General features: G+C 42.7%; 1 protein-coding gene across 1 annotated transcript; it reads right to left on the bottom strand.

Moving 5' to 3' along the window:
* Positions 1 to 2,542: 2,542 nt before the first annotated feature.
* Positions 2,543 to 17,321, bottom strand: crabp1a (cellular retinoic acid binding protein 1a). The gene is made up of 4 exons (XM_088340698.1): positions 17,135 to 17,321; positions 15,585 to 15,763; positions 7,333 to 7,446; positions 2,543 to 2,709 (listed from the first exon to the last, which is right to left on the bottom strand). Exons 1-4 carry the CDS (start codon positions 17,202 to 17,204, stop codon positions 2,659 to 2,661), a joined length of 414 nt encoding a protein of 137 aa, XP_088196824.1. The 5' UTR covers positions 17,205 to 17,321; the 3' UTR covers positions 2,543 to 2,658.
* Positions 17,322 to 18,842: the final 1,521 nt, after the last annotated feature.

Here is an 18,842-nt window from a genome sequence, read left to right on the forward strand (position 1 = left end):
TACAAATATTTAGTTTGTTCCATGTAGCAGGATATTTGATTTTATTCTCTGGAACTATATCGGATGTTTGTAAAACCGCATATGTCATGATTACCGATGTGAATCACCTGTGCCTGCTCATTTGGCGCCAACCGCCACAGATTCTGATTGGCTCCCTGTCACTATTTGAACCGTGTCCTGTTTGTCCCCGAATAAGTCTACTCTCTTTCGTGTTCAGATCAAAGTCAGAGAACGAGAGCGACTTGCTTCCCGCATCCAGCGAACATCGGATCGCGGGTGCCGCCCTTCCTCTTTCTTTCAATAAAATTGTGAGAAAACGTTACGCGATTGGGTCTCCCCTGTTTGCTGGTTGTGATAGTATCTGTCTTTAATTTTATTAGAATTACATTGATTTTGCAGTGAATTTCTAATTTCTGGAAAATTTGTCAATTTTCAGTGGGGGGGGGGGTGTTCCCATCAACAAAAAAAGTTTTTCATTTCATTACAATAATAACAAATGTATTTGCAGCCAAAAAATATTTGTTGAAAAGTTGACTTATTCCTGTAGAGAAAAATAGATTTTTTTCAGATGAATTTGCTGGTAATCAATTAAAGAGTATAAATAAATTAATTAAATCAAATTATTTAATTATTTCTTACTAAAAGAATGCAGCAGTTTTTTCCTCAAAATAGTTTTATTTTTGAAATATATTTTCATTTGGGGATTTCTGGGTGTAATATTGGGTATTTACCACAAGTTTCATTGAAGGAAAGAGGAAAGGCAACACCCACGATCCGGTGTTCGCTGGATGCAGGAAGCAAGTCGCTCTTGTATTTTGATTGTGATCCGAACACGTAAGTGGATCTTCCGTAGCGAGCGATAGCAGTGTCAGGGATGGAAAAAATGGTCGGTAGCCGGGACTGGGAGAGCAAGACGTGGTCGGGGTCGGAAATGAGTCATAAGCCAGAACGGGAGGGTAGACGTAGTCGTGGACAAACGAGGTTGTAAGCCGGGACGGAAGAGCAGACGTGGTCAGGAGCAAAACAGGTCGTAGCCGGAGACAGACGGGAGCAAAAAACTGGACAGGTGGAAGTCCGGGTCGAAAGAGGCTTCTTGGGGAGGCAGCGTCAAGAAGAAGGATGCCTCTCGTCTCAATAAACTGGCTAGGAAAGCGAGCTCAGTTGTGGGCAAAGAGCTGGACAGCCTAACAACAGTAGCTGAGAGACGAGCACTGAAAAAGCTGAGGTCAATCATGGACAATCCATCGCATCCACTACACAACATTATCTCCAGACAGAAGAGCAGTTTCAGCGACAGACTGCTGTCACTGTCTTGTACTACGGACAGACTGAAGAGATCTTTTCTTCCTCATGCCATGAGGCTCTTTAACTCCACCCGGCAGAGTAAAGGCCCACATTAAACCACACCACCTACATTGGATATTACCGAATCTTACTGCAATATGTATTCTGTGTAGCACTATTTAGTTACTCTATATAACACGCTACAGTGGGCATTTGCACGTCACACTGGGTATTTGTATATTGTATTATTTTGGCTTTATTATTGTACTGTTCTCAGCTCAGGGAAGCTGCTGGAAATGTGAATTTCCCTTAGGGGATGAATAAAGTATCTATCTATCTATCTATCTAGTATACACTGAGGTTGGCATACGGACTGACAACAGGGGACAGACAGGACTGGGTTCAAATAGTGACAGGGAGCCAATCGGAACCCGCGGCGGTTGGTGCCAAATGAGTGGGCACAGCTGGGTCACATCAGTAATCATGACAGTTTCCTAAAGAGAATATTATAAAAGTCTTTATATATATTTTTTATTTTTTAAAATATATTTTCTTTAGTGAAATTACTGTTTTACATTCTATTCCACACTTTTGCAGTAAATTAATTGATCTGACAGCGCTGTTTTAAGCCAATAGGAACGCGAGGCAGATGACAGCCCTGCCTCTTTTTGTATTACACACAATACATGCCATATTAGCAGCTTCACCAACTCAACATGCATGGGATTGATGAGAACCAAAACAAAGTTATTTACTCTACAGAAAGTGTTTTATTTTTATGACGCTGCCGTTGGGTCAATGAGAGAAGTTTGTAAGTTACAGCGGCCACTTAGCTTGCACTTTCTTTGAGTATATTACTGTGCCCTCGTTAGCATACCTCGTTAGCATATGACAAAAACAAATATTAGAGTAGGTGGCGTTTTCGTAGTTAAAGAGAAACTTTTAAATTATGGGATCGATAGGATGTGCAGTTCATGATCCGGTGTATCGGGTTTGTGACGCTTGCGATGCAGTTTTTATATGTTCCTCACCGGAGACTCGGAACGGATGGAGATGGCGCAGCTCATTTTGGGAATTGATGTGCTGGGTCACTCTTTTGTATATCCTCCTTTTACCATTGTCGCTCACAAATTTGAATCTATTTCTATGTGTAGTTGGTACGGGGCTTCTGACTTCCTCATAGATTGCCAAAAGTGGCTTAGCGATCTCTGTCCAATTTATTCGTTCAGATTCAGTGACACAATGAGACATGTTTTTTTTTCTTTTCCAGTTTTATTGTATGTTGCGGTTGAACATCAGCATCAAAGAATGGACGAACTGGATCGGATTTGTGTAACATAGTATTGATATAGGTTCTCCTGTGTAGGCTGAGCTTCATTCCCGTACGTAAATGCGAGTGCACAACACGTCATCTGCCCCGAAAACCTGACAAAACATTGAAAACACGTACATTAAAAAAGCCCCCTATAATAATGACACAAATGTTTTTGACATTGTTTTCCACTGTAAACTGATTAGAATGGACATGCAAATGATATGTAAATGTGTCCCACTTGTTTGCACAATCAGCTTTTTCTTTGCCTACTAAGCTGTCGGTGTTCTTTTGTTTTTACTTGTCCGTTTTTCAGGGAAATCTGTTTTTTTCAGTTGCGATGATCAGTTTCAAAATAGTTGTTTATATATATATATATATATATATATATATACAAAACTCAATTCCAATGAAGTTGGGAAAGTGTGTTAATTGCAAATAAAAATTGATCCAAGTAAATTGCAAATTCTTTTCAACCCATATTTAAATGAATGCACAGCAAAGACAACATATTTATTGTCTTCACTCATAAACTTTATTGTTTTGGGAGAAAATCATCAACTCTGTAATTTGATGACAGCAACACGTGCCAAAATAGTTGGGACAGGTGTCAATAACTACTCAGAAAGTGGATGAATGGAAATCAACCAACTATTTGCAGGTGAACAGATGAATTAGCAACAGGTGAGAGTTGTTACTGGGTATAAAAAAGGGAGACCCGAACAAGCTAAGTCATTCACATGCAAGGATGGGGCGAGGTTCACCTCTTTGTGAACAACTGCGTGAGCAAATTGTTGAACAGTTTAAAAACAACATTCCTCAAAGTACAATTGCAAGGAATTTAGGGATATCATCATCTACAGTCCATAATATTGTGAAAAGGTTCAGGGAATCTGGAGAAATCACTGTGCGTAAACGGCATGGCCGTAAACCATTATTGAATGCCCGTGACCTCCGAGCCCTCAAGCGGTACTGCATTAAGAACCGACATCAATGTGTAAAGGACATCACCACATGGGCTCAGGAACACTTTGGAAAACCACTGTCAGTCAATACAGTTCGACGCTATATCCGTAAGTGTGGGTTAAAACTTTATGTTGCAAAGCGTAAGCCATTCATCAACAACATCCAGAAACGCCGCAGGGTTCTCTGGGCCCGAGCCCATCTAAAATGGACTGATACAAAGTGGAAAAGTGTTCTGTGGTCTGATGAGTCAGTTTTCCAAATTGTGTTTGGAAATTGTGGACGTCGTGTCCTCCGGTCCAAAGAAGAACAGAACCACCCAGACTGTTATGCACGCAAAGTGCAAAAGCCAGCATCTGTGATGGTATGGGGGTGCATGAGTGGCCAAGGAATGGGTAACCTGCACATCTGTGAAGGCACCATTAATGCAGAAAAGTACATTCAGGTTTTGGAACAAAGTATGTTGCCATCCAAACAGAATCTTTACCATGGGCGCCCTTGCTTCTTCCAGCAGGATAATGCCAAGCCACACACTGCACGTCTCACGACAGCGTGGCTTCGTAGTAAGAGGGTGCGGGTGCTTGACTGGCCTGCCTGCAGTCCTGACCTGTCTCCCATTGAAAATGTGTGGCGCATTATAAAGCGCAGAATAAGACAAAGGAGACCCCGGACTGTTGAACAGCTGAAGCTGTACATAAAGCAAGAATGGGAAAGGATTCCACTATCAACGATTCAACAACTAGTCTCCTCACTTCCTAAACGTTTATTGAGTGTTATTAAAAGGAAAGGTGATGTAACACAATGGTAAAGAAGCCCCTTTCCCAACTACTTTGGCACTTGTTGCAATTATAAAATTCTAAGTTTATCATTATTTGCTTATGGAAATAAAGTTTATGAGTTTGAACATGGATAATCTTGTCTTTGTGGTGTATTCATTTAAATATGGGTTAGAAAAGGTTTGCAAGTCATTCTATTCTAATTTTACTGACATTTTAAACTTTTTCCCAACTTCAATGGAATTGACTTTTGTATATATATATTTATATATATATAATTTGTGATTCCTCTAAAATATTAAAAAATATTATAGGTTACACGTTATATGATATGTTATTACTGTATACTGTTATGTTGGCAGACATTTTTTGTTAGGGAGGCATCTTTATTAAATGCCCAAGCCATCTCAATTTGCTCTTTTCAATGCGGAGGAGCAGTAGCTTTACACTGAGTTTCTTCCAGATGCTTGAGCTTCTCACCTTATCTCTTGGGGAGATCATAACCTAGGTGAGGGTGGGAATGTAGATTGACTGGTGCATCAAGAGTTTTGCTCTTAGGCTCACCACAATGGACCGGGACAGGGTCCGCGAGATGGCAGATGCTGCCGACTGTTGATCTCCCGTTCCATCCTTCCCTCACTTGTGAACAAGACCCAGGGATACTTAAACTCCACTTGGAGAAGTATCTCATCCCAGACCCAGACAGAGCATGCCACCCTTTTCTGGCTGAGAACCATGGTCTTGGACTTTGAGGTGTTTATTCTTATCCCGATTGCTTCACACTCAGTTGCGAACTGCCCCAGTGAGAGCGGATGATCACGGCTTTAGGAAGCCAATGGCACCACATCCTGTGCAAAAAGCAGAATTGAAATGCTGAGGCCTACAAGCCGGATTATATCCCTGCCAAGGCTGCTCCTAGAAATTCTGTCCATCAAAGTTATGCACAGAATCGGTGACAAAGGGCAACCCTGGCGGAGTCTAACTCCTACTGGAAACGAATACGACTTACTGCCGGCAATGCGAATGGTGGACCAGAATTTCCTCATAGCCGTTCGGAAGTCGCTTTCCCTGTCCAAACCCCTCCCATGACCGAGTTTTAGCCTCAGCCATTGCTGAAGCTGTATTCCGCTTGGCCCGCCTATACCTGCCAGCTGCTTCCAGAGTTCCACAGGCTAGGAAGGCCTTCTTTAGTTCGACGGCATCCCTTACCGTCGGTGACTACCGACGGGTCAAAGGGTTGCAGCCACGGCAGACACCGACTACCTTTCAGCCACGGCTCCGAAGACGGAAGCACAGAACATGGTCCACTCAGACCCAATGTCTCCCGCCTTCCTCGGGACATAGGCAAAGATCTGCCAGAGGTGTGAATTGAAACTTTGACAGGGGAATCCTCTGGAGCTTCCCAACGATCCTCGCAACACGCTCGGGTCTGCCGGGTCGGATCGGCATCTTCCCCAACATCTGGAGCCAACTCACTACCAGGTGGTGATCAGTTGACAGCTCTGCCCCTCTTTCACCAAAGTGAACAAAACATGCGGCCGCGAGGCCGATGAAACGACTACAAAGTCGATCATCGAACTGCGGCCTAGGGTGTCTTGGTGACAGGTGCACATGTGGAAACCATCATGTTTGAACATGGTGTTTGTTATGGACAGAAGTCCAATAAAACTCCTCTGCTTCAGATCAAGGGGGACGTTCCTCCCAATCACGCCCCTCCAGGTCTCACTGTTGTTGCCCCTGTGAGCTGTTATGTCCCACAGCAGTACAAGGGAGTCCCTAGATAGTGTGCTCTTTAGCACACCCTCCAAGGACTCCAAGAAGGGTGGGTACTATGAATGCTGTTAGGTGTGTAAGCACACACAACAGTCAGGACCTGTCCCCCCACCTGAAGGTTACCCTCTCGTGAACCCCAGAGTACTAGCGCTAGGCCGTGGGGCATCAAATATGCCCACACCAGCTCTGGACGTCTCGCCCCGGGCAACTCCATAGGGGAAAAGAGTCCAACCCCTCCCGTGAGTCTGACTATATCCAGTCGGAACCTCTCAACCTTACACACCAGCTTGGGCTTCTTCCCCTCCTTGGAGGGGACAAAAGCCAGTTTCTGTAGCCAGGGATCGGTGCCCCTCCTTTGGCTGCTACCTGGATCTCTACGCACCCAACCTCTTTCATCTAATGGATTGTTTAATTGATATGTATTATTATATCATCTTTAATTTCATTAAATATGTATAATATATAGTCAGTTATACTTTAAATAATATAATAACTAGTTTAGTATACATTATTATTTTGTTATGTATTATCATTATGTTTTATATATTATTATGTGTTAACGATTCTAAAGAGGCAAAATAGGAACGTGTATAGTTGAAATAAGCAAAATCTTCTTAACAAGTAGATGGAAAATCGTTTTGCTCATTTAATAATATGTTTCCTAAAGCCGTTTTCTGTCACGGTTGCCATGGCGCACAATTGGCCCCGCCCGTGTGACGCCAGCTGCGGCTCATTGAGCCAAACTGCTGCCTAACGTGCATGACTCCCATTTCCCGTAAAATAAAAGGCTTGTGTAAAAAACGCCATGCATTTGGGTCCTGATCATGTTCTGGTTCATGACAGTTTTGCTTATTTTGATGGTGTTTTTAAGTCATTCTTTTAGACTATCTTTTTACAAAAAAAATTAAATTAAACCTAAAAGAACCAAAATGTTCTCACGTTTTATTTTTTAATTGTTGTACTCATCTTTCTGGGCTAGAATTTTGACTTAATTTGCCTTAGAGATTGGTTAAACAAATTATTGAATAAAAATAGTATCAAAAAACCTTCACCGCTCACCAGATTTGTCCTTGCCCAGGAAGATGTGCAGTCATTGAAGTCCCTCAGATCTTTTTATTTATTTTTCAATCCCCTCTGGGTGGCTTGTTCGGCACATTTTTGCTTTTACCACCCAGAGGTGATGACGGCCAAGCATCGTGTGGCACTAAAAAAAGCTCTGCTCACCAAAGTCAGCTCATCACCGTTGAGTTCTCGGGTCCAGAAGGTTTTTGGCCCATCCCCGTTCACTTGAGTCTGCTGACAGTGAAGCTTGTTGTCCGACTCCCAGGTAACTAAACTCTGCAGGGAAAAAAACGAGTTTTATTTTGTGTCTTTTTTGTATTTTTTTCTGGAAAGGAACTCATGAGTTAGCCTTTAAGCCTCTCATTTCCTGCCTGCTCAAGTTGGATTTCTCCAAACATTGGCCTCAAAGCTGAACGTAATACTTTCTCACACGGCCTCCCACCGTCTGTCCTGAAGGTGTCTTAAAAATGAAGTGCAAAGTGGCATATAGGCTTTATAACATACTCTTTTTTTTTATGTTGTTGACGATATAGTGATGATTTAAGTACTACAATGTCAGGACCAAAACGGAAACAGGACCCAATTGCAACACCTTTCTCACAAGTTTTATTGGAAGAAACAGAAATGGCTGCGCCCACTATCCGCTAGGCACGGGAAGCAAGTCGCTCTCGTACTCTGATTGTGATCCGTACACGGAAGTGGATCTTCCGTAGCGAGCCATGGAGGTGTCAAGGACGGAGAAACACATCAATAGCCGGGACAGGAGAGCAAAAACGTGTTCGGGGTCAGAAACGGGTCGTAAGCCGGGACGGGAGAGCAGACGTGGTCGGGATCAAAATGGGTCGTAGCCCGAGACAGACGGGTAGCAAAAACGGGACATGTGGGAGTCAGGGTCGAAAAGGGCTTGCCTAGTATACACTGAGTTTAACAGATGGACTGACAACAGGGGACAGGCAGGACTGGGTTCAAATAGTGACAGGGATCCAATCACAACCCGCGGCAGTTGGCGCCAAATAAGCGGGCACACCTGAGTCACCTCAGCAATCATGACATACACCGCCACCATGATTTAAAACCCATTGTTTAATATTTGACCACTAGATTTCATTGTATAGTCTAATGCAAATGCAAACGAGTGCCAATTCGCACAGCGTAGCTGCAAGGTGCCAGACAAACATGGCGGCAAACTTTAGCTTGGATTCCACTATGAAACGAGGACAGCAGAGAAAATAATTGGGACTACACTTCCCTCCATTCAGGACATTGGCCAGAAGCGCTGCCTATCCCATGCTAAGAACATTACCGGGGACCCCTCTCACCCCCATCATGGACTGTTCACACTGCTAGCCTCTGGGAAGAGGTTCTGCAGTGTGCGGTGCAGCCAGGCTCCGCAATAGTCTAGTCCCACTGGCCATTAGACTGTTAAATGGTCAATCTAACATATAGTTAACTTAAATCTAAGCGGCTGCTAATCTGACTTTTTGCACTACTGGCAGTTTTTTATAGCTTGCCACTCATTGCACATTGCTCTCTGCACTATGGTAATTACAGCGTTATTGTTACAGTGTTAATGTTACTGTGTACCTGACTTGTTAACCTGACTGCCCATTTTGCACATCTGGTTAGCTACTCTTCTTGTACTATCGGCACTATGGTAAAATACTATACGTAGCCAATTACAATACGACTTTATTTATATCTGTACATTCAAGGAAACTGTGGGGGTCAGATGCATCGACATTTCGTTCTGTATACACGTGTACTAGAATGACAATAAAGTAGATCTGAATCTGAATCTGAATCTGAATCTGAAAAAGAAATCCAAATTTTTTTGACCCATGATTTTTTTATTTTTTTATAAAGGATTACATTGGTGTGATAGTTCATGTATTTTTGCTTGGTATTCAAATAAGCGTTTGTTTTTTACTGAATTAAAGTTTCTTTGTACCACTATAGGGAAACTTAATATTACACTGTCCCTTTAAGGGAGGGTGTCAAAATCAAATAGACAGAGGGCAAAATAAAAAGTGTGGCTGAAAGCCGACAGCTGGACTGATGGAATGTTGAAAATGGTGCTAAGTGAAAAGCTAACAAATATATTTTTATGTGATCAGATATATAAATCAATGTTTTCCCAGGGTTCCATCAGTAATCTTGACTTTTCCACAAAAGACATTTCCTCGATATAGAAATCCCCATAACATGATTAAGTTATGGGGATTTCTATATCAAAAATCGTTTTTACCTTAGGCGGTAAAAATAAATCAAATTTGCTCTCTCTGCCCCTGCTCGCAGCAATAGTTGTCTGAAAATAATGGATTGCAGCCGCACAGGCGCTGTTTATTATAGTCGAAAAGACCAGAAAAAAAAAAAAAAAATTGATATCTCTGTTCTGTCATTGCCCTCACCTGTGCCCGCTCGTTTGGCCCCAGCTGCTGCTCGTGGCCTGATTGATTCACCTCCTATTTAAGCTAAGTACTCCAGTCACTACTTGTCAGTCCGTCAGCGAACTTCCGCATATGCAAGGCAAGAACTTTGACTCTGGCTCCCGTCGCTCCCGTCTTCATCCGTATCTTACTCCTCTGTTCCTGATTTCCTGTTTGTCTCCGGCTATTGACCTGTTTTTGCCCATCGACCGCGCTCTGATCTCCCGCTCCGGCTATCGACCCGCTTTTGCCCATTTGACCACGCCAATCTCCCACCCCGGCAAATTTACTCACTGCCTCATTCCGATTACGCTCCAATCCCGTGAGATGCGTTTGTTTCCTCAATATCCTAATAAACTTTTGTGTAAAACGTCACGCCTTTGGGTCTACCATTTGTTCTGGTTCTGACAGGTTCCTGCTCTATACAATAGTCAACTGAGGATAAAGGATCGCGAGCTGAGACAGCACACTTCGTTTCAGGCGGGCCCCAATGGCACACTTCACCGGCCCGGACCAAAAGAAATAATGCACTCTGCCGGCCCCTGTTCTCAGAAATAGTTGACTGGGGTAATGGATCACAGCCACAACCACGCATTTCATTTTAGGCGGGCCAGGACGACACGCCTACCGACAAAAGTGCCCTCCCGCTTGCAGCATTATGGGATCAGGGATAATGGATATGGCCACATGTGTGCAGTCCATTTCAGGTGAAAATAACAGCCAAAAAAAGCTTCCAGTGTGCTCAGCCTGCAGCAAAAGGCTACTAGGGGTTATGCATGGGTGCAGTTCATTTAGTGGGAATAATGGAAAGAAAAAATGGTGCCAGGCATGACATAAATTTGCTCTCTCGCCACTGCTCTCAACGATAGGATATTGGATCGCAGCCTTAGATTGAAGTTTTTCTAAGGCGGGCCACAATGGCCATTTCATTTTCTGCCCCGGTGGCGGAAATGTCAATTGTATGCAGCCATATATTCTGTAAGTCCATGCTTTTGGCAAGCCACGTACAAGCACAACTTGTAAACAGACGCAATCTTTTGTAGCATAGAAGCACGATACCTATCCTTAAAATGTTTTGGGGGAGTTGGCTGAGTCTATTTAATAATATTTTTAATAATTGACCAGATAGTAACCTAGTAACAACATAGGAATAACATGACAGGTTGTTATTTTAGGAATTTAAATAAATAACATTTCATGGTCTTCATGGACAAAAAAAAATATTTTATATATTGATTAATATTTTTAAGCAATTAAGTAAAATGAAAGTCTATGTATTATTCATCGATGTTATTGATCTATTTTACAGGAACTACAACATACCAAATTCCAATTTATGGATTGTATAAAGCAAATGATAAAAACGTTTTTTTTTTTAGCTAGCTATCTGACTTTCTTTTTAACTTTGTAGCTAGGTATCTTCCTACTATTTTAGCTAGCTTTTGACATTTGTTCCATGCTATCTAGCTAACATTTTACCCTTTTGTGCTAGTTTCTAAGCTAAATTTTGGCTATCTTTCCAGCTAGCGATCTAGCTCTATTTTTAGCTTTCTATCCAGCTATCATTCAGCTTTTTACTTTTTTAGCCAGCTATCTGGCTCCATTTTATTTTTTTCCTGTTTACCTTTCCAAGTTACGATCAAGCTACCCTTTTAGCTATTAGCAAGGCATCTAGCTAAGTTGCTATTTCAGAAATTCATATCAAACCGGGTGCCCTTTGCGCTAATTAGTAACAAAAGGTAGCGCTCAGCTCGAAAAAGGTTGGAAGCCACTGCTTTAAATGATTTTAAAACTTAAATATGTCTATTTGCGAGAAAATGTCGCTTGTGCTTAAAATGATTTATTTGATTAAAATCTAATTCAAGCATTGGCCCCTGCAGGGCTTTCTATAAAGAGATCCCGCCTGACATTCTCTGTCCAATTCAATTACTTTTTTTCGCAATGTCTCAAAAAAATGCTTTCTCGCTCATTCCCAGGGCCGAGCATTTTCGAACTAAGCCAAAGCGGCAAACTGAATGGATTTTGGTAGGGATTTTTCGACTTTACTAACTGACACAGTTCAAATTTTGGTTAAATCCAACCAAGTATTTTACTCAATTTGCTACGGTTACCCAACTATTTTTGGGCTGAATAGGGAATTAGGTCCGTTGCAACAATACTTCCTTGACACTCATAACAAATTTGTTTCATGCCGATTTGTTAGAACATCATGACCAAAAGTGCAATTTCGGTTTTGGTCGAAAGAGAAAATAAAACGGCAAAAGGTTTACGACCTTGCCACGGTGTCACGGTGAAGCAAACCATGTGAAGCTGGCTATCACTCGGTGCGGAGTTTGTATTTGACGCAACCGCTAATTTTTCTTTTGGCACACGGGACAAAGGAGGTGGAGGTCAAAGTTGGAGCTCTTTTAGGTTTTTACCTCCATTTTGTTTGCCCGATGTTTTAATATTCAAATACGTCACTGCCTATATTTAGTCGTGATGTTTTCATTTCTTCATTTATAACTTCTGCATTACTTCATTCGTCTAGTCGAAGCCAGTTTATTTGTCAATTTCTCAGATGTGCTTAATGTTCAAGGAATCAAAATACGAGACATTGCGAGACATTTATGACTTCTCTATTTATTTAGACGTAATTATGTAACTTCAGTTGTGTTTGGTTCGTAGTCAGAAGTGGCCTTGAGCATGATCATATAAGTACTTGTAAGAATGTGTTTGGACAAAGGCTCATTCCTTAAGTTTAGTTTTCCTTTGTGGACCGCCCTATCAGTATAAGAATGATTATAAGCCATTTTCCTCTTTGTACTCTCTGCTTCTATTTTCTGTGACTCATGAGTTTCCAGAATATTCTGTAATAAAATAATTTGATGGATCTGCTCATGCTTCCAGCTTTGATCTCTATAACACCTTCTCGCTACCTAGGACTCAAAAAACATGTGGAATAAGAAAACAACAACACCTTCCAACACCGCGTTTTTGTTAGCTGCTAGCTGGACTTTGGCTAATGTTTATGTCTACACGACCGAGATAATTTACTAAAGTTAAGCAATTTTCATTCGTAAACACGTACTTTCATTTGGCGCCAACCGCTGCGGGTTCTGATTGGCTCCCCGTCAATATTTAATCCCTGTCCTGTCAATCCCCTGTTGTCAGTCTGTCTGCGAATCTCCGTGTATACCAGGCAAGCCTTTTTTGATCCTGACTCATGCCTGTCCCTTTTTTTGCTCCTGTTTGTTTCCCGCTACAACCTGTTTTGATCCCGATCACGTCTGCTCTACCGTCCTGGCTTACAACTCGTTTCCGACCCCGACCACGTCTTGCTCTCCCAGTCCCGGCTAGAGACCAGTTTTCCGCCCCTGACACCGCCGTCGCTCGCTACGGAAGATCCACTCTCGCGTTTGGATCACAGCCGAGTACAAGAGCGACTTGCTTCCTGTGCCCAGTGAACACTGGATCGTGGGCGCAGCCCTTCCTCTCTCTTTCAATAAAACTTCTGGTAAACATCAAGCAAGTGGGTCCTGCTTCCGTTCTGGTCCTGACAGCCAAGGTGTGTCCGAGGAGAGTTTTATTTCAATTTTTTATTGTTTTACAATAGAAAATGTGCAAATGTGACTCGTTTGTTGCTCAGATTGCGCCAACAGTCATCAATTCCCTCCTACTCTGGTTTTCTTGTCACTGTTCACTCTCCTGTCCATGAAAGCTAAAATAGACCAAGCATATATGCTAGTTCCATTTTAAGTTAATCAAAAGAATTGATTTAAATGTTTTTATAATGTTGTGGGGCCAATTTGTTTCAATGTCGCCATTCTCGTTTTTCGGCTAACACATTTTTTTTCAGTTTATGCCCAAATTTCCGTTTTTGATGCAAGAAACAGTACGCATAGGACATGTGGAACACAGTTTTAGGTGCAATATCCCAGTTGTGTATATTTGTCATTTTAGATGTGAATACTTTACATTTTTTTCTATTTATTTATTTTAGATTTGTATATTTTTCCGACTGGAGGACAACTCCAGTAGCAACACAATGCAGTGATTCTGATAATTATTTAAAAGGGAGAATTAAGTCCATTTTCTGGCGAAAGAGGAAAAGAAAGTGAGTTGAATAGCTCATCAGAATCCGCCCTCGGGCCCACAGAATAATTCCCACCTATCTCAAGGATCACGACGGCCCTTGATCCCTACTCACATACGTGAGCTTGCTAACAATTTATCGAGGCTGCCGCATCATTTCCATCCCTCAAAAGATTCAAAGCCTTGAGCGCTAAGGTCCTCCACTTTGCATCCCAAGGATGGAAGATTTGCAAGGTCCATTGCAATTCCTCAAGTTGCCTTCTTATTCTTCTCTGATGGTTTTGCAGAATAAAGGATCCCAAAAAGCCTGCAAAATCCCCCATTTTGGTGTACGTGTCCTTTTTTGCGCTATGCTGCCTATTTCTGAGGTTTCCTAAATAGCAGTTTTTTTAGATAGATAGATAGATAGATAGATAGATAGATAGATAGATACTTTGTTCATCCCCGAAGGGAAATTCACATTTCCAGCAGCATCCCTGAGCTGAGAACAATCGAGAACAATCGAAAATAACACTGGAGCTGCTGGAGTGGCTGCCATTCGTGACGGCGCCGGAAGAAAAGATTCAATTTGAATCATGTACAAACAAACAAACAATTGAATCATGTACAAACAAACAAACAAACAAAATATTCATGTTTCAATAAGTGGAGTGTTAATAAAATGGGGGGAAAATAATTTCTGATACTGATATAACCAGGTAAAACTAATTTTAAGTTACCTGTTATTGCTATTTGAGTTCGATCTGGAGGTTTCTTCTGATACTGCTAACCATGAAAATGAGTACAATCTGTTTCATGTGGGGAAGCAAACCCCAACCCAAAAACTGGCTTGAAGTGGAATGGGGGCCGGCAGGCAGTACTTGCCCAAGACACACCACATTAAGTGGTGTCCCAATGACCCAGGCATTGAAGTATATACATCCATCGGAACTAACGACGGTCCTGCCCTTAAGAAGGCCGACGTAGGATTTGCCATGGTAACGCATTGGGGACACTAGCAGGTAATGCTAGCTTTTCAGAGTTAATGCTAGCTTTTCAGACTTAATACTAGCGTCACACACTTACCTGTATGCTAGTAATCATGCTATTAAAAACGGCGACGAGCAGCCATTCATCCATCCATTATATGCACCGCTTATCCTCAGTAGGGTCGCGGGGGTGCTGGAGCCCATCCCAGCTATCTGCGGGCAGTGGGAAGGGGACACCCTGGACTGGTTGCCAGCCAGTCGCAGGTCACATAGGGATAGACAACTCTTCTCACTTGTTCACACCTAGGGACAATTTGGACCGGCCAATTAACCTGACATGCATGTTTTTTAAATGTGGGAGGAAACCGGAGTGCCTGGAGGAACCCCACGCAGGCACGGGGAGAACATGCAAACTCTGCACAGGAAGGTTGGTAGCTGGATTTAAACCCATGACTAACAACAACTATATATATATATATATATATATATATATATATATATATATATATATATATATATATATATACTTGGCAGCAAGGCGGCGCAGTGGTTAGCGCGTGTGCAGCACAGTTCTGAGGTCATGAGATTGAACCCACCTGTGTTGCATGTTCTCTCCATGCTTGCGTGGGTTTCCTCTGGGCACTCCGGTTTCCTCCCACATTCCAAAAAATGCATGTCAGGTTAATTGGCCGGTCCAAATTGTCCCTAGGTGTGAATGAGCGAGCGAATTGTCTGTCCCTGTGTGCCCCACAACTGGCTGGCAACCAGTTCAGGGTTTCCCCTGCCCATTGCCCGAAGATGGCTGGGATGGGCTCCAGCACCCCGCGACCCTACTGAGGATAAGCGTTGCAGATAATGGATGGATGGATATACTTTATATATTTTTTTCTAGCAAGATATTTTTGACGCTAAATCTAATCCCTCAACCCCCCACAGATGTCTTCACCTTGCACTTCCTGCCGTCGACTGTCTCCTCGTCGAACTCTTCTCCGACGTGGAAGTCGATTTCGGTTGTTCTCACGCTGGTGGAGGTTTTGATGTAGAAGCGTTCGCCGTCCTGCCGGATTTCCACGTGGGGGGTGGAGGCCGCCACCACCGCCACTTTCCTCAGCATGGCGTTCACGCCTGGAAGGAGCACAATGAAATAAAGTGAGTTCGGGCAAAAACCGGCTACTCTATTGGTCCAACCTGTTGTCTTGGCAACGGGTTTGTTTTACAGTTTAGAATAAATAGACGTCAGTCATCATCTGACAGCTGGGGGGAGGCAAGGAAATTCCAGTGCAGAGGGGGCCGCCACTTCCCATTAGAATCTCCCTAATAATGCAGCCACTGGAACATTACCCCTGTACTCACATACCGGAGTTTACTTAAGGAGAACTACAGTTAGTTGAGTAAATATAGGTATTACAGAGTAAATGTTGAGTTCAATAAAAAAAGTCTCTCTCAGAAGTTGAGTATATTTATTCACCAGTAATAATTTTAACACCCTGGGGTCAGAGATTTACGCCATGCATTCCATGGTGCGTTGAGATGCGAGCATGGTCTTGAGATTTCTCACCCTTGTATCTCAAAGCAACGAATAAAGCGACATTCACACTTTGAATAGATGTGAATTTCCATGGGAATTTACTCATCTATCTAGCTTCTACTTTCTATTTTTCCTTCTCTCTTTTTTATCTTTGTCACTCTCTCTTTCACTCTTTCTCCATCCATCTATCTATCTACTGTTATATGTTCATGCATCTATCTATCTATCTATCTATCTATCTGTCTCTCTGTCTGTCTGCCTGTCTATCTTGGAGTTTTGCATGTTCTCCCCGTGCTTGCGTCGGTTTCCTCTGGGTAACCCGGTTTCCTCCCGCATTCCAAAAACATGCATGTCAGGTTAATTGGCCGGTCCAAATTGTCCCTAGGTGTGAATGAGCAAGCGAATTGTCTGTCCCAGTGTGCCCTGCGACCGTCTGGCAACCAGTTCAGGGTGTCGCCTGCCCACTGCCCGAAGACAGCTGGGATGGGCTCCAGCACCCCCGGGACCCTACTGAGGATAAGCGGTGCAGATAATGGATGGATATCTCTTTAAAAGTAAAAAATAATTCCGCAGCTCATTCCCAGTCCCTAAAATAGTGCCCTCTGTGAAGTCCCCCAGATTTGGGTCCACTCCTCAGCCCTCCCTCTTCACCCTGATCCCTCCGCCAGCACAATCGAATGACCCACTTAGTGCGTCCCAAAGCGCAAGCGGCGGCAGCCGTCACTTAAGACTATTAAAGGGTGAAGACGACGCAACACATGCTCGTCCCACTTTTAAAAAGCGCCAACGTCAACAATGGTGCGCTTGTGCCTACCCATGGAATTCACTCTGTTTTTTTTTTTTAAACATCTGTCGTCATCATCAGCATCAGCATCCTTTCCCAGGAGACGAACAATGACGCCTTGTTTTCCAGTGCCTAATCTTTTTTTATTTGTTTGTTGCTGTGGCAAATAACAAAACGTACTCACCTAAAGCTTTGAGAAGTTCTTCAAAATTCTCACTGCGCTTCATCTTCCAGGTGCCGGTAAAGTTGCTCATGATTGCTGATGGACGCGCTGTGTGAATGAGGAGGAAAACCTGTTCCACTTTCGCTCCCTCTCCTATCCCTTTCCTCCTCCTCTTTTTATCCGTTCTCACCCTCCTCCTCCTCTGCAGGGGCTCGTCTGTTGGAAAGTGTTCCATCAGCACAAGGTCAGAAATTTGGGTGCTGGCGAGCCCATGTTATGGGAATTGACACTGGCCCTGTGTCAAATAAAACTTAAAGTGACAGTATTTGTTATATGGTGAGCCCTAGTAGTGTAGAAATACAGTGGCTTGCCACCTCAGCTGTAGACCTCTGCAGTTCATCCAGAGTGATCATGGGCCTCTTGGCTGCATCTCTGATCAGTTTTCTCCTTGTTTGAGCTGAAAGTTTACAGGGACGGTCCGATCTTGGTAGATTTGCAGTAGTCTGATACTCCTTCCATTTCAATATTATTGCTTGCACAGTGCTCCTTGGGGTGTTTAAAGCTTGGGAATTATTTTTGTATCCAAATCCAGCTTTAAACTTCTCCACAACAGTATCTCGGACATGCCTGGTGTGTTCCTTGTTCTTCATGATGCTCTCAGCGCTTTAAACAGACCTCTGAGTCTATCACAGTGCAGGTGCATTTATACAGAGACTTGATTACACACAGGTGGATTCAATTTATCATTGTTAGTCATTTAGATCAACATTGAATCATTCAGAGATCCTCACTGAACTTCTGGACAGAGTTTGCAGCACTGAAAGTAAAGGGGCTGAATCGTTTTGCACACCCACTTTTCGTTTTTATTTGTTAAAAAATATTCAATAAAGTGTGCTCCACTTCATGATTGTGTCCCACTTTTTGTTAATGCTTCACAGGAAATGACAGTTTATATCTTTGTTTGAAGTCTGAAATGTGGTAAAGGGTCACAAAGTTCAAGGGGGTCAAATAGTTTCGCAAGCCACTGTACCTATTTCTTATAAACAAAACACTATTGATTAAAAAAAATAGGCGAAAACACATGTACCATCTCATAAACATGATTTTTTTTTTTTACTCATACGCAAATCATATTAGACAACTTGAGACACCCATTGAAGAGGCTGCCATTATGGAAGCTCAAATGACCATTTTGCAAAGCTAGCTTGTCCCGGTCGTGCGTTTAGCACTTAACAATCACTCATCCCGCACAACTTTCAGGTATTTTTCTACATTTATTTCCATTGTTTCCTTCTCTATTCACTCATTGATTACAGGCTATGGCTTACTGTTATTGTTAGCCTCTCATGCTTCGTCCTTCAGTGTCACTCGCCTTCCACAGCTGGTCATGCAAGAGAATGTTGCTGAGTCTGATGATTGAGGCATCTTCAACTTTTTTACACTCTTCCTTCCACTTGGCTGCAGGCTACGGATTGCAACTAGCCGCTATTGTTATTGTTAGCTGTTTTCGTCTTTCAGTGTCACGTGTGTTCAACAGCTGGTCTCGCAAGCGAATGTCGCAAAATCTAGTAATTAAGGCACCTCCAACTTTTTCTACTGTTTCTTTTTCTAGCCACTTATGTTAGCCCCTTGGTTGAAGACTAAGGGTCAACACTATCCACTATTGTTTATGTTAGCTGCTCATGCTTCGTTCTTCACTGTCACTTATGTTACTTCAGCTTATCTTATT

The sequence above is a fragment of the Urocampus carinirostris genome, chromosome 7, assembly GCF_059441175.1.
Source record: "Urocampus carinirostris isolate Australia breed hairy pipefish chromosome 7, RoL_Ucar_1.0, whole genome shotgun sequence".
NCBI lineage: Eukaryota > Metazoa > Chordata > Actinopteri > Syngnathiformes > Syngnathidae > Urocampus > Urocampus carinirostris.